Source organism: Hyperolius riggenbachi, chromosome 9, assembly GCF_040937935.1.
Source record: "Hyperolius riggenbachi isolate aHypRig1 chromosome 9, aHypRig1.pri, whole genome shotgun sequence".
NCBI lineage: Eukaryota > Metazoa > Chordata > Amphibia > Anura > Hyperoliidae > Hyperolius > Hyperolius riggenbachi.
Window position 1 is genome coordinate 146,405,269 of NC_090654.1, and position 17,406 is coordinate 146,422,674.

The 17,406-nt window shown below is 46.1% G+C and overlaps 1 protein-coding gene across 1 annotated transcript in view; it reads left to right on the forward strand.

Annotated features, from left to right (window-relative positions):
- The window catches only part of NCSTN (nicastrin), a 212,132-nt gene that overhangs the window by 114,860 nt on the left and 79,866 nt on the right, over positions 1-17,406 (forward strand). Inside the window, exons 8-9 of the mRNA XM_068254932.1 lie at positions 1,040-1,192; positions 11,528-11,632. Of these exons, the coding sequence (XP_068111033.1) occupies positions 1,040-1,192; positions 11,528-11,632 (258 nt within the window). The remainder of the gene's footprint in view (positions 1-1,039; positions 1,193-11,527; positions 11,633-17,406) is intronic.

Below are 17,406 nucleotides of genomic sequence, written 5' to 3' on the forward strand. Positions count from 1 at the left end.
ATTCAGCTACTTGGCTGAGCTATTGAAGAGGAGTGGACCAACATTCTACAGGCCACAATCAACAACCTGATCAACTTTATGGGAGCGTGTGAAATACAGCTGTTTTATAATAACAGACTGAGATTAGAGGAGAGCAGTACAGCGTAATGTCAGGCTAATATCCTCAGGTCAGTAGTCACATTGCAGACACTGTGAGCTGGAAGCACTGAACTGGCCAAGCCGTGCTCTTACCACTCTGTATGGTCTCTCATGCTGGACAGCTACAGAGTGATCTGATATTGCTGTTTGATTAAGCCTGCCCTGCATGTCGGGGATCTTGTTGCAAATCTCTCGCTCTCTCATTTGATCTGATGCGGCCCTGTCTCCGTGCTCTCTCTGTGTTGCACACATTCCTCCACACTAGAGTCATGTGTCTCCACAGGTCTCCGTATGGTGGCGTGTAGTAAACAAATGAGGCAAACAGTGGTGGGCTCTCTGTAGAAGTTTTTACTGATTACAGGACTGTAGCGTAGTAGTAGTAGTAGTAGTAGTAGTAGTAGTAGTAGTAGTAGTAGTAGTAGTAGTAGCCTGTGTACAGCACTGATACAGGACTGCATCAGGTCAGAGGAGAAGACACAGTCAGCACAATCCCTGACACTTGCAGCTTCATAATGTTGCTGTAGATGGTGGAGGAGTTTGAGGAGACAGCGGAGGAGCATGCGGCTGTCTATGTAAGCTTTGGCTGCACTTACTTGCTTTGCGGGGGAACACCTGACTATGTTCACGCTATAAGACGCACTGACTTTTCCCCACCACTTCTGGGGGAGAAAAAGCATGTCTTGTAGTCCGAAAAATATGGTACTTTATCTAAGCATTCCTAAACCATTCCATGGAAACAGTATCTTAGCAGAGCTACCAGGACACAGTGGGAGAAAAGTAGATGGTATGCTTCTGTATTTATTTCTTATTTTTTAGGTAAAATTGTTTGTTTGAAAGAACAAATTACTGCTGTGTGTGATTACGTATATATTTTCCATGTCTTTTATCAATGTCATCACAGTTGGATGGACGTTCATTCTTTTGGAACCTAGCACCTTCAGCAGAAAGTACAGTGTCAGGGCTGGTTGCACAGCTGGCTGCTGCCGAAGCTCTTCATAAAGTAGCGGAATCTCAGTCTCTACCCAGAAACATCATGTTCACCTTCTTCCAAGGGGTAAGCATCACCTTTCTTCAAATTTCTGTATTTCAGGCACATGGCTACTGCCCTTAAAGAGAATCTGAAGTGAAAATAAATCTCGCTGATTCACTTATATATATAGCAGGGGCATGTTTGCCCCTGCTAAAACGCCGCTATACCGCAGCTGAACGGGGGTCCCTTACCCCCCAAATCCCCTCCGTGCAGCATGGGGATCACTTCCTGGTGAGGCAGGGCTAACGGCCGCAGTCCTGCCTCTCAGCGCGTCTATCAGCGCTGATCGCCGCCTCTCCCCACCCCTCTGTCTACCTTCACTGAGAGGGGCGGGGAGAGGCGGAGATCCGCCGCCTGATAGACGCACTGAGAGGCAGGGCTGCTGCCGTTAGCTCTGCCTCCAGCAGTAGCAAAATCCACGACCAAGTTGGTCATGGATTTTGAAGGGGGGGGGGGGGGGGGTAAGGGACCCCCGTTCAGCGGCGGTATAGTGGTGTTTTAGCAGGGGCAAACATGCCCCTGCTATATATAAGAGAATCAGTGAGATTTATTCTCGCTTCAGATTCTCTTTAAGGCGCGTACCCACGCCAGATTTTTTCGAACTACAGGTCGTTAGTTCTGACAACAATTTGCAGGTGAGTACAAGCTGTCGTCAGATAGATGACTGGTTTTGACTGATCCGCTCAGCGGATCAGTCAAAACCAGTCTTATCACTCTGACGACAGCTTGTACTCAAGTGAAAACTGTCATCAAAACGACCGTCCCACGGGCGTGTCTGACGACCCGTAGTTTGAAAAAATCCCGGCATGTGTATGCGCCTTTGGTAACCAGATCCGATTCCAGATATCCGTTTTCAATTTTCAATTGTAGATTAGAAAATGGAAGATAAGTGTTGCAGTGAATTGTTTACTTGATAGTTGTGTAGTTACATAGCTAGTTTGGTTGAAAATAGACATCTGTCGACATCATCTTCAACTAGAAAAACTGGTACAATCCAGTGGAAGGCAAAAAAAACCTTTAAAAACTTGGGCCAATTAGCTTTAAAAGAGAGAGAAGAGAAGAGAAAAATCCTTCCATACTCCAGATGGCAATCCAATAAAATCCCTGTATCAAAACGGCTGAAATTACAGTAAAGTCCATAATGTCTGGCACAGGCTGTGAATGCCTGATGCCAGATATGTGTGCATGCTGGTTGCTTGAGAATAACTCTAACCTCCCCCCTGTTGATTAAATGCAGAGCGGTGCGCTGTGGAAACTACTTAAAAAAAAACTTGTGGGCACAGTATTCTTCTCTTCACCCAGCTCCCAGCTGCTTTGCTGCGTCGACCACTGTGTACAGCTCTTGAAACATGCGCATGACCCTATGCAGGTCAGGTATCACACTGGGAGCCATACTTGGATGCAGCAAAGCAGCTGGGAGCTGCGAGAGGTGAAGAATACTGCCCAGAGGTTTTGTAAGTAGTTTTGTCTGTGCCCCCCTCTGCAAAACTGGATAGGAACGCCCCCCTCCCAGCATTGGTTGAGTCTACCAGATGCCTGAGTTCCGGATAGCTGGGACTTGACTGTGTGTAGTAATTATAGCCATGGATGTCCCTCAATGCAAGGAAAGCATCCAAGCCTCCTTATAGATACAGAATTCCTTCCAGTGGTTAGTTACCTATGAGGACTGGATATTAGATGTTAGTTTCGTTGAACTTTACTTAAAGTGAAATTCCTGATACCTTTTAAAAGCATTTTGGTAGGTTATGATTGCTTTACACAAGTTACAGAGTTAACATATTACGGTCAACAAAAATTAAGACCTTAAAAAGGCGGAGGAGCACTTCAATAGTGTGACACAGTTTTATTCTGAAAAAACTCTTGCAGTTAAAAATGCACTTACTAGAGTATGTGAGTACATGCTTTCCTCCTGGAGAACTATGGCCAGCAGCTCTGGCTATTCCGTTGTCGCTGACCATGGCTCAATCAGCAGACCTCTGACTGCAAATGTCACCACGTGTTTCATTGTTCTATGCCCTTGTCAGGAGCCACAGTATTTTAGGATGCTGCAAAGAGAGCTAGTGGGCTTGTTCCCTTGTGAAAGCATAAACGCACATACTTCTAGTTAGTGCATTTTTACCTGCAAGCAAGTTTTTCAGAATAAAACTGTCAGACTATTGGAGTGTTCCTCCGTTTTTTTTCACTATCTCCAAGATGCCTTTAGTTGGGCTGGAGGAGCTGCACTCTGAGTGACCATCTGAGTGATCATCCTGAGGTTCCTATCACACAAGGGTCTTCTCAGTGAAAATTAACACCTACCTTTTAAAATTACACATTTTGCCAGAAGCTCTCCTAGATTTTGTTTCATTGGATAGCATGAGCATTCAATCCTGTCCTAAAAATTAAAATCAATATAAATAACGTATGGCTCAAATAGTCCATACATTTGACCCTCAGATAGGTCCTGCAAAAACTTGTTGTTTGCTTACGCAGGTGATACCACACCACCACACCGACAGTGGGGAACTCACCAAGTTGAAGGACCCTAGTAACAGAGTCTAGCTGCACAGATGGGAAGTTTATGGTTTCCCTCACCACAAACGAAAACATTTTTTTCTGAGCTCTGGCCTCCAGCACATTCACCTCAGATTAATAGAAGCATTTTATTTAACTAAAAGGTTTTAATAAAACCAGCACACTCACATGTAGGGATACCAATACACGCTTAAAGGAGTTATCAGGCCAAAAAAAAAAAAAAAAACTTACCTGGTGCTTTCTCCAGCCCCTTGCAGCCGACTGTCCCACCCCGAGATCCGCTCTCCACCGCCGTCCCAGTCTCCGCGCACGGTGCAGAGGACGACCCCGAGGGCGTCCTTACTGTGCCTGCGTAAAGCGCCGTTGTCAATCATGGCCACGTTGCCCGCTGCGTACTGCGCAGGCACAGAACTACTGCGCCTGCGCAGTACGCCACGGGCAACGTGCCATGATTGACAACGGCGCTTCACGCAGGCACAGTAAGGACGACTTCAGGGGTCGGCCTCTGCACCGTGCGTGGAGACCGGGACGGCGACGGAGAGCGGAGCGGTTGGCGTGGGACAGTCGGCTGCAAGGGGCTGGAGAAAGCCCTAGGTGAGAAAAGCTTTTTTTTTTATTTATTTATTTTTTTTTTATTTTTTTTATTTTGCCTGATAACTCCTTTAAGCTACAAGCAAGCTCTTTCCATAGGCTTACGGTTCCATTGGCTGAGAAGCGTCACTCCACTTCACCACCAAGCTCCACGCACTGCATGCAGTGTCCCCGATCTCCGCTACAAGTGTCAGATTTTGTGATCACGTCCAGACTGCCCAACTACTCATTAAGGGGTTGATTGATTAAGCTGTGTTATAGCAGCAAGGCGAGTTAAAATTGAGCAGCGTGAGGAAATGGCGTAGTATGCACTCCTAAATTACGTATGCTACTTACTGAGTTCCGGGTGCTTCATTCATCTGCCTCCAGATGAATGGAGATCGCAGTCACGATACTTCACATCTCATGGCAGATGAAAGGAGCGCCCAGAACTTAGAAAGGAGTGTGCTTAATTTAGGACCACTCGATATGCAGTACTACCACGCATAGCATGCACGGTGCTGATTACCTCACCCTGCTTAATTTTAACTCGCGTTGCTGCTGTAATTCAGCTTAAAGAGACACTGAAGCGAAAAAAAATATATGATATAATGAATTGGTTGTGTACTATGAATAATTACTAGAAGATTAGCAGCAAAAAAAAATATTCTCATATTTTTATTTTCAGGTATATAGTGTTTTTTCTAACATTGCATCATTCTATACTATGTGCAGATTACACAACACTCAGCATTCAAAATGAGTCTTTCAGAGCAGTCTGTGAAGTAATGAACTCTCCTCTAGCAGAGGAAAAGTAAACCGTTCAATTACAGTTGAGATAATAAAAGTCAGATAACAGCCCTCTCCACCACTAAGTTAGTTGGAGAGCTTAATAGCTTTTTTGCATAGAGATAACAACTGGAGTTTCTCAACTCTTCCTGTACTGGAAACAATTAGACTGCAGTGTTCTCCCCAGGATCAATCAGCCGGGCGGAGCGTCCGGGTAAGTTTAATTACCGCCCGGCTGATGAGACTGCATACCCCGTTGTCTCTGAGCCCAAGTAAAATAAGTTACTGCCCGGCTGATAAATCTGCGCGTCCCTATCATCTCGAGCCGCAAGTGTCTGGCTGTCGCTGAGTGGCTACCAGATGCGCTGCTTCCCCTCTAAACTCGAGATCTCGCGCTTCCCGGCGAGCTCGTGCTTTGATAGGCTTAGCAAACAACAGGCGTGACATTAGAGCTAACCGCCTTCTGCAGAGCCGTGTGCCGCGTCTGTGAGCTGTGCACTGAGACGTGTGTGTGGAGAGAGAGGCATGTGCGCAGCTCACTGACGGATGAATATCCGTCTTGCTCCATATGCAGGCTATATATATATATATATATATATATATATATATATATATATATATATATATATATATATATATATATATATATATATATATATATATATATACATATACATACATACATACATATATACATACATACATACATACATACATACATACATACATACATACATACATACATACATACATACATACATACATACATACATACATACATACCCGGCCCGCAGTGGTTGGCGGCGCTGGCTTGCAGAGGTGGATGGTGTGCTCCGGGTGATCAGCAGGGCTGTGCCCTGTCTCGCAGCACTGAAGTTCGGGGAGACCTTTGGGGAACAGCCGAGGAATGATCAATGTGAGGAGCTAACTGCTGCCATGCTATCTGAGAGGGAGGGAGGGGGACCTACCTACCCACCCCACTAGCCACTAGTCTGACCTACCCACCCACCCCACTAGCCACTAGTCTGACCTACCCACCCCACTAGCCACTAGTCTGACCTACCTACCCACCCCACGAGCCACTAGTCTGACCTACCTACCCACCCCACTAGTCTGACCTACCTACCCACCCCACTAGCCACTAGTCTGACCTACCTACCCACCCCACTAGCCACTAGTCTGACCTACCTACCCACCCCACTAGCCACTAGTCTGACCTACCCACCCACCCCACTAGCCACTAGTCTGACCTACCCACCCCACTAGCCACTAGTCTGACATACCTACCCACCCCACTAGTCTGACCTACCTACCCACCCCACTAGCCACTAGTCTGACCTACCCACCCACCCCACTAGTCTGACCTACCCACCCCACTAGCCACTAGTTTGACCTACCCACCCCACTAGCCACTAGTCTGACCTACCTACCCACCCCACTAGCCACTAGTCTGACCTACCTACCCACCCCACTAGCCACTAGTCTGACCTACCTACCCACCCCACTAGCCACTAGTCTGTCTGACCTACCTACCCACCCCACTAGCTACTAGTCTGACCTACCTACCCACCCCACTAGCCACTAGTCTGACCTACCTACCCACCCCACTAGTCTGACCTACCTACCCACCCCACTAGTCTGACCTACCTACCCACCCCACTAGCCACTAGTCTGACCTACCTACCCACCCCACTAGCCACTAGTCTGACCTACCTACCCACCCCACTAGCCACTAGTCTGACCTACCTACCCCACTAGCCACTAGTCTGACCTACCTAACCACCCACCCACCACACTAGCCACCAGCCTGACCGACTTACCCACCCACTAACCCCACTAGCCTCACTTACTTACCCACCCACCCTAGCCACCAGCCTGACCCACTTAGCCACCAGTCTGAACTATTACCCACCCAACTAGCCTGAACTATTACCCACCCAACTAGCCTGAACTACTTACCCACCCACCGCACTAGCCACCAGCCTAAACTACCTACCCACCCCACTAGCCACTAGTCTGACCTACCTACCCACCCCACTAGCCACTAGTCTGACCTACCTACCCACCCCACTAGTCTGACCTACCTACCCACCCCACTAGTCTGACCTACCTACCCACCCCACTAGCCACTAGTCTGACCTACCTACCCACCCCACCACCCCACTAGCCACTAGTCTGACCTACCTACCCACCCCACTAGCCACTAGTCTGACCTACCTACCCACCCCACTAGCCACTAGTCTGACCTACCTACCCACCCCACTAGCCACTAGTCTGACCTACCTACCCACCCCACTAGCCACTAGTCTTACCTACCTACCCCACTAGCCACTAGTCTGACCTACCTAACCACCCACCCACCACACTAGCCACCAGCCTGACCGACTTACCCACCCACTCACCCCACTAGCCTCACTTACTTACCCACCCACCCTAGCCACCAGCCTGACCCACTTAGCCACCAGTCTGAACTATTACCCACCCAACTAGCCTGAACTATTACCCACCCAACTAGCCTGAACTACTTACCCACCCACCGCACTAGCCACCAGCCTAAACTACTTACCCACCCACCCCACTAGCCACCAGCCTAAACTACTTACCCACCCACCCCACTAGCCACCAGCCTGAACTACTTACCCACCCATGCCACTAGCTTGAACTACTTACCCACCCACCCCACTACTAGTCTGACCGACCTACCTTCCCACCCCACTAGCCTCCAGCCTGACCTAGTAACCCTCCCACCCCACTAGAATGACCTAGTAACCCACCCACCCTACTAGCCACCAGCCTGACCTACACCCCACTAGCCTGATCTACTTACCCACCCACCTCACTAGCCACAGCTTGACCTACTTACCCACTACACCGTTACATTACAGTTGGCTACGCCCATGTAATGGTTCCACCCATTTTCCAGCACACATCATGGCCACGCCCATTTTACCCCACCCGGCTACTTTTTCATGCCACCCGGCTGAAACAAATTTCTGGGGAGAACACTGGACTGATGTATCTGATCTTAATGTTTTATTTCTTAGCTGTACTACACATACAAATCATAATATCATCATTTTTTTTTCGCTTCAGTGTCTCTTTAATAAATCAACCCCATTGACTTATCGGGACTTTCTGTCCTAAAAATTGGATGTTGATAGGTGACAATTTTTTACAACCCTGACATGTTATGTCAGTTTCATGGTCAGCATGGGAAAACTTGCCAGTTGCAATAATTGTCCAATGTCAAATTTCTGTTATTGGGGTCAACCAGCTTTTCTACATACATTTGCACTAGCACTTTTCTTGTTTTTCAGTCTGCTCTAAAAGAGTTCTTGGGGAAGAAGTTATGCATAAGAAACACAAACCATCCACACGCAAGGTGCAACTGCTGTATATGGAAGGGCAGGTGCACATGGAGGGAGGAAGCGCATTTCCCTTTGTCGTGTAGTTGTATACATGCTTTGTGCTACTGTTACTGTAAAGAGACAGGGAATATGATGTTCTGTAAATTTATAATAATAAAAAATAATAATTCAAGCCCATTTTGCATGTGCAATAATTCAAGCCCACATTCCCCTTGGCTCCGTCCTCCCCTGCAAGTCGTGCGTCACTCCCCCTCCGTGTCTCTGCGTCCCTGCACATTCACAGTTGCGCAGAGCACTGACACACATACACACACAACTCCTGGGACGCAGAGACACAGGGGTTTTATTACAGAGGATTGCAGATCTTGTGAATATCATTGCAGATCTTGGCGTTACACTGCAATCATACGTCAGAATTATGAAACTGACCTAGGTTCGGACTTGGGAAACTTAATCTAGGCTATGTTAAGCAAAGAAGAAAGTTAAGAGAAATGTGGAAAGAGAGAGCATACCTAAGAAACTAGGGGTTCCTCTTATATACAGAGAAACGGTGGCGTGGTTAGCGCTCTCACCTTGCATCGCTGGGTCCCCGGTTCGAATCCCAGCCAGGTCGACATCTGCAAGGAGTTTGTATGTTCTCCCCGTGTTTGTGTGGGTTTCCTCCGGACACTCCGGTTTCCTCCCACATCCCAAAAACATACAGATAAGTTAATTGGGTTCCCCTAAATTGGCCCTAGAGTACAATACATTCACTACACGATACATATATAGACATATGACTAAGGTAGGGACAGTTAGTGACAAGAAAATATACTCTGTACAGCGCTGCGTAATATGTCGGTGCTATATAAATACTTAAATAAATAAAAATAAACTTTGTTTACTTCTGGTTACTTTGTGACTTCGTAATGTGGGCATGGGTCAGCTGTCCATCACATTGGGAGCTTTCTATTGGCTTCCATGAGCATGTGATTTACATCTTACACAGCTCTGGATTTTCCAAGCCATATTTGGCTTTCTTCCGGATTACTGGGAAATTTATGTTGATGTTCATGCTGTGATTTCTTAACTTCCTAGTCCCAAGCAGAGACACGGGTAGTGCGCTCAGGGAGTGAGATAAAGGCATAGTTGACCTTTCCTAGAATGTTTACATGGTGTGTTCAATTAAAACATAGAAACAGTTAATTATTTGTGTGGTATTAGTTTGAGCAGACTGGTCTATTGTTGTGACTAAGGTGAAGATCAGATTACTGATTACAGTTCTATGTGTCCACAATCAAAAGTTCGAATATCTTCTGACATCCAGTACAGCATATGCATGTATTTATTCATTAAAGCGCGAACGCAAATGCTGCACAAAGGGATTTTGTGAGCATTTAGCACTTTTCCTATACCTTCCATTGTAGCATAATCGCCCTAAAAATGGTACAGGCAGCGCTTTGCTGAGCGGATTGGAAATGAACCGCTCAGATGTGAACTCTCTCATAGGGAATCATTGCACAAGCGCTTTCATAGCGAAAATGCCCTAGGTGTGAACAAGCCCTTAGTGTTTTTTCCACTTTAATTTTGAGAGCGACTCCAAATCCAGACCTCCATGGGTTGATAAATTTGATTTTCATTGATAATCTCTGTGTGATTTCGTTGTTCGCACATTCAACTATATAAAGAACAAAGTATTTAATAAGAATATTTCATTTATTCAGATCTAGGATGTCTTATTTTTGTGCTCCCTTTATTTTATTTTTTTTGAGAAGTGCATTTTACTGCAGACTTAAATCTCCCACATCTGCTGTGTAGCTCTCTTTTTTCATTATTATGGAAAGCTTTATTGAAGCATAGAAAAATAAAGTGGATATACAAACAGACAAACAATGAACAGTACAATATTCACAAAACAGGGGGAGCACACACATACAACTTAAGTAAAGTACAAATCTGACCCACCTGGAAAATGGGGGACTAAAACCACCCTACTGAGATAGTAGCTCTCTCTTTCTTGGTGATTGACATTTGGAAGTTTACTTTTCATTGAAGGCACAATTTCAGTCCCAGCAGATAGATTTAAAGTAAGGCTGCTTTCACAGTGGGACGTTACAGGCACACGTTAGAGCATCCTGTAACGCAGCCCACCGCACAGTAATGAAAAATCAATGGCCTGTTCACAGTGCCCACGTTGCGTTACATTGTAACGCTGGACGTTCAAAGAAAGTGCAGCATGCTGTGCGTTATACTGGGCTTTAGCTGCGTTAGACTGCTTGCACATGCTCAGTGACTAGCCACATGGCTAATTAATATTCACTGCACTGTGGTGATGCAACCTGGACTCCTAGTGTTGTCCGGAAAACAGCGCACCAAGCGCTGCGTAACGCGGCTCAATCTGACGTCCAACTTCATCATGCGTTGCGTTAGGGGCACGTTATGCGACCTTAACTTCCCCTAAAACGCAACGTCTTGGTGTGAAAGAGGCCTAAGTGTCCAAGCAAAAAAAAATAAAAAATCCACTTACCTGGGGCTTCCTCCAGCCCATGGCAGCCATCCTGTGCACCGCAGCTCCGGAGGCTTCCGGTCTTCTCCGGGTTCCGGGTCGGCGTCTCCTGCGCGGGTCACGTGGTCCGGCCGACGTCATCAGAGCGGTACTGTACAGGAGGAAGCCCCAGGTAAGTGGATTTTTTTTTTCTTCTTCTTGGATGTTTCCTTTAGGTCAGTTGAGCATGTAAATGATCTACTTTTCCCCTGCCTACTACTTGTTTGCCATGTCCGGCTCCTTGTTGCCTTCAGCATTGAGAACAGTTATGACACGGAAATGTGAGGTATAGGTGAGTAAAAAAAAAGTGAGTCCAGCATTTATGGTAGAGTTCCCCAACCCTGTCCTCAAGGCCCACCAACAGTACATGTTTTGCAGGAAAACCACAAACATGCACAGGTGGGATAGTTAGTGTCTCAGCAGGGCTGATTAACTACCTCTGTGGATTTCCACAAAACATGCACTGTTGGTGGGCCTTGAGGACAGGGTTGGGGAACAATGATTTATTGGAATAGCTACAAGCCTTAAGCACACCATAATAATTCAGCTTTTTTGATAACCATGTCAGATTATATGTGCCTTTTGTTTCAACAGGAAGTGTTCGACTATATTGGCAGCTCACGGATGGTATATGACATGGAAAGAGGGCGCTTTCCTGTCAAACTAAGCAACATTCATTCTTTTGTTGAGCTGAGTCAGGTATGGTTATAGCATATAGTAAAATATATTGTATTCAGTATTCCACAACACATACGTCACTCTCCAACCTTTGATATCTTTATAAACGCTCCCACAGATTTCAATTGTTTCAATTAGCATACACTCTACCTTATGCCAGACCCTTTTGTGTCTTGGAATTTGTTATACCATCTATACTCGAATATAAGTTGACCCAAATATTTGACCCTCTTAAGCTGGAACTTTTGATGACTCAAGTATAAGTCGAGCCAGGAGGAAAGTGCACCATTATGGATGTTATTAATGCTGACTACAGAATGCATTCAGTCCTCCTAATGCTCTTAGTCCTCTTAATGCATACAGTCCTCATAAGTCAGATTTACCATAATCGATGCGGCAGTTAAGGTGGCCATTAATGATACAATCCCCTGGACGATCAGTTGTCCGATTCGATTATGAATGATGGGAAATCAGATAAATGAATTTGATTAAATTGAACAATAGATTGCCCAGGGAATTGACCCAAATATTTGACCCTCTTAAGCTGGAACTTTTGATGACTCAAGTATAAGTCGAGCCAGGAGGAAAGTGCACCATTATGGATGTTATTAATGCTGACTACAGAATGCATTCAGTCCTCCTAATGCTCTTAGTCCTCTTAATGCATACAGTCCTCATAAATCCTCTTGTTCATTAAAGGGAATGTCCAAGCAAAATAAAAAAATGAGTTTCACTTACCGGGGGCTTCTACCAGCCCCATGCAGCCATCCTGTGCCCTCGTAGTCACTCACTGCTGCTCCAGTCCCCCGCTGGCAGCTTGCCGACCTCGGAGGTCGGCGGGACGCATTGCGTACATTTTTACGCATTCCCGCTAGTGCAGGAACATTATCACATACATTTTTACGCATTACTGGTTCAATGCGTAAAAATGTACGCATTGAACCAGTAACGCGTAAAAATGTATGCGTTAATGTTCCTGCACTATCGGGAATGCGTAAAAATGTACGCAATGCGTCCCGCCGACCTCCGAGGTCGGCAAGCTGCCAGCGGGGGACTGGAGCAGCAGTGGGTGACTACGAGGGCACAGGATGGCTGCATGGGGCTGGTAGAAGCCCCCGGTAAGTGAAACTCATTTTTATATTTTGCTTGAACCTTCCCTTTAAGTCAGATTTACCATAATCGATGCGGCAAAGTTAAGGTGGCCATTAATGATACAGTCCCCTGGACGATCAGTTGTCTGATTCGATTATGAATGATGGGAAATCAGATACATGAATTTGATTAAATTGAACAATAGATTGCCCAGGGTATTGTGTCAATTTCCACTTTTAAAGTGTACCAGAGCTCAGGACAAGAAAAAGATTTATACATACCCCGCACTTCCGTCAGTCGGAGCCAGTCTGACGTAAGAGAAGTGCACCCTCTGCATATCTCTCCAGCAGCTGCTGGAGAGATGCGCAAAGAGTGCAATTCTCCTCCGTAGACTGGAGACGACTGACGGAAGTGCGGGGACCGGGTACCGGAGCTCCAGACATCAGAGGATGGCGGCGTGGGTGCGATCCGAGCGGATGGGGCTGGAGGAAGCCCCAGGTATGTATAATTCTTTGCTAATTACATCAGAAGGAAAATGTGTGCATCAACCAAGTGAACCTGACAAATCTGGCTTTGCAAATTTGGCCTATTGGCTAATCACGAGACATTGCTCATGCAAATATGCATTTGCTTTTGCATGCCTAAATATGCAGGGTCAAAAACCAAAACCGCAAAACAATCGCCCTGCGGGAATTAGTTCATGCTACATAGCACTATCCAGGGGCGCCACAAGGAGGCTTCCCTTTGCCCCCATACAACCGGGGGGCCGCAGGGGTCCCAGGCTCTCTCACCGCCTGGAACCCACACAGCGGCACCCCGGAGGGGGAGGCCGGGGGGTGCAGGCGATCTCCCCAGCGTGGCCAGCGCCGGGAAGAGCCGCCCGCACACACCTCCCAAGATTAGAAACAGGCACTTACCTTAACGTCCATTGCGTTCTGCTACATGCGCATGACCTGGGCGCGACACATAAGGGGAGGACAGGCGCAAGCAGCCTGCTCCAGGGCTCTCACCTCCTAAAACAAGCCATTCACCACTCACCTCATAAGAAAAAGAAAATGCAATGCTAATTACATCAGAAGGAAAATGTGTGCATGAACCAAGTGAACCTGACAAATCTGTCTTTGCAAATTTGGCCTATTGGCTAATCACGAGACATTGCTCATGCAAATATGCATTTGCTTTCGCATGCCTAAACATGCAGGGTCAAAAACCAAATCCGCAAAACAATCGCCCTGCGGGAATTAGTTCATGCTACATAGCACTATCCAGGGGCGCCACGAGGAGGCTTCCCTTTGCCCCCATAAAACCGGGGGGCCGCGGGGGTCCCAGGCTCTCTCACCGCCTGGAACCCACACAGCGGCACCCCGGAGGGGGAGGCCGGGGGGGTGCAGGTGTATAATTCTTTTTCTTCTGAATTCTGAGTCCCTTTAAGGAGATTATGGAAGATTATTGATATGCTGTTTTTACATGTACGAGACAAGATACCTGGAGCAATTAACCCAAGCATGATATTTTGTTTGTTGTATTTATAAAGCACCAACATATTACGCAGTGCTGGACATTCAAGTTACAGACAATATTTAGGGGTTACATACAGCAATAAGACAATACAGGAATACAAGAGAAACCAAATCATGCAGCACAGTTGGAGTACAAGGTAATGCTCAGTCACTGGATGAGAGCAAGGAGATTAGGTAAGTTGAGTTCACTCAAATCCATAGCATGGGTGCACAGTAATGGAGGTACAATCTAGAGGGAGAGGTAGAGACAAAGGTAGGGGACCAGAGTTCAGCTCCAGGTTTAGAGCACTAGTGAGGAGGGGTGGTAGGCCAGAGTGAAAATGTGAGGTTTGAGGGTCTTCTTGAAGATGTTGTAGGAGGGGGCGGCCCTAATGGGTGATGGTAGGAAGTTCCATAGTGTTGGAGCAGCTCTAGAGAAGTCCTGGAGGCGTGCATGGGACTGGGTGATGCGGGGGGGGGGGGGGGGGTCAGGCAAACTTTAGCATCTTGTCCACACTGTGCTGCGGTTAGTGTGTTGATACTTAACATTAACAGCAGCACAGTGTTGAAAAGATCCTTGCAGACCATAAGGGGTTAATTTCTCCAGGTATCTTGTCTCAGTGCTGGCTGGGATTCCTGTAACACTGAGATACCTGTTATGTTATGCTGATCTTATAATCTCATTCAGTAGCAAATATGACAAGACTCAAACTCCTCATGAAATGATCCAAACTGAAAAGCAGATACACAGGAACTTCTGTGTTTTTGTATGTGATGCTGTGGTCTCTTCCCCTCTGCAGAAATGAACGTCAGTGGTGCCCAGATTCATTTGCTGATAAATGTCATAGTACAGGACATGATAGTGGAGAACTGCTCTGGCTACGTACAACATATGCTGTGCAGGGTAACATAACACTGTACTTGTAATTCAGTGAAAGACACTCGTCAAAACACAGCCAGCACTAGAGCGGTATTCCTTTGAACTTTTCAGTGTATAATTTAATCACGCTTGAGATACCTGTCATGCTGCTCTCTCCCTGGCGGTACACAGTGACAATATCATTGTTTCTTACAGTCAGCGCTGACACTTCAGGTGGGAGCATAAAGTTCTGGGCACAAGTATCGTGGCTGGCAGGGGGAGGAGTGTCAATTGCGTAGAGTGTCCTGTCAGAAAAGGCTGCATGCACAAGCTACAGCAGCGATCAATGACTAGAACAGGGCATACGAGCAGCTCCTACCCCTGCAGCTGGCAGGTGTTGGAGCATTACAGGTAGAGGGCGTCCTTGGAGCATTGCAAGCTTCACGAATGTGGAGAGTGCAACTTGATTCGCAGCCAGCTGGGGGAGTGGCATTGCGGCAGCCAGGAGAATGAATAGAATGGGACACACCATATACAGCCAGCAGGGGGAGCAGCATTACTGCAGCCTGATGAATCGAGCTGGAGGGACACAATCTACAGCCAGTGGAGGGAGGAGCAGCATTACAGACGGCAGAACGGAGCAAGGATAGAGCAGAAGGAAGCTTCATATTAGGCTAAAAGTCAGAAATGTAGGTCTGTCGCAAGTATAAGTCGCTCCCCTTCCCCCCTGCCCCTCACTTTTCTTCAGTAGATCAGACCTAAATTTCTCGACTTATAGTTGAGTATCTACGGTACATTTTATTCATCGTGTTACTTTTGTCACTGTAATTACCAATTCAGTATTTTGTACCAATTCTGTGTATGTGTATTGTAGTGTACCATTGTCTGTATTATTATATACCCCGTCTTTGTTTCTTACTTTGTACAGCGCCATGGAAAAAGTTGGTGCTTTATAAATCAATAATATAATTCTGGATTTCATGCAGTACATGAGCACTATAATGCTATGATTTTATTATTAGTTTAATATACTAAGGAAGCACACACTTGTTGCAAGAAATTTAATTTACTTCAAAAGACAAGCAATAGCAGAACTGTACATTTGCAAACAAATAGGGAAAAATGCACATCCAATCTTTACAATAATATAAACACTAATAAATTACTTATCTTTCAACAATCGCCATAAAATCCTGCTAAGATCACTGACCTGTAGAGGAAGATACTTTCCCTTTCAATCAAATTTGCTCATGCTTCCCTCCTTGCACAGGACTCCAGAGAAGCATGTCTTTTACCCTTAATCTGTGGAACAGGAAAAACGCCCCCTCCTTTTGTGTGTTAACTAGCTATATACTTGCCAACTCCTCCCACAGCTAACCGTTTGTAGTTTATTGTAACCTCAGCCACACCTACTTGTAGCCCTGCAGCAGCCATTTTACTATTGTTAAGAGACACATGGTCTAGGCTCCATTTTTACATTGGCACAATAGACACAAGGAAAGTCAATACATATAGCACAAAAGTCCACCTCTTGACTTTCATTATAGAACATTCACTTTTGTTTTTCACGTAATAATTTTTGTAAAACTTATGACCCAGAGGAGGGTGAAAAATCAAAAACCTCTTTTGGGCATATGTTTCAAAGAGGAAAATAAAAATTCCCTCCTGGCCCCCTCTGTAAGGGCGATCGGATTACAATCCCTGGATCATGCTAACGGTCCTTGTTAGCTACTGTGATTCCCAAACAGTTCTGGTCAGTCCATAGCTCTTATCACAGTTCATATCCTCCTCAAAGATGGTTAACAAGGAACTCTTATCGAACATCTTGCTGTCCTCCACAGTCATCAGGCAATCATCTGGCATCTCTGGACATCTGGTCCCTTCTCCAGTCTGTCTTGACTATTCCTTCATAGCTCCTCCAGTGCTGATCAGCCATGTGAGCTCAACTCCGCTTAGCTCTTCCTACGCCGATGAGACAAGTAAGCCTATGAACAGGAAATAAGACGGCAGATGAACTGTTCCTTACAACCACAAAAATGACATGATTTGTGATTAGCTAATTTAACACAATGAACTACTACTTCTGGAATTATCTCATTCCATATGACATCCATCTGAATCTAGCTTGATTCAGTGCTCTGTTCTTTAAACCCCTGCGTGGAGAATGCACCTCTATGTCTCTCTTTGTGGTCCTGGGACCACCTGTCCTGTTTGCTTGCTGCACACAGTTACCCATAGCAGAGCAAACTCTTGCTATGTGACCCAATCTGCCACATGCAAATCATCTGATACATTGCTGATTCAGAGAGGACTTCTGCAGTTCTTTCCACCTCTTCAGCAAAGTT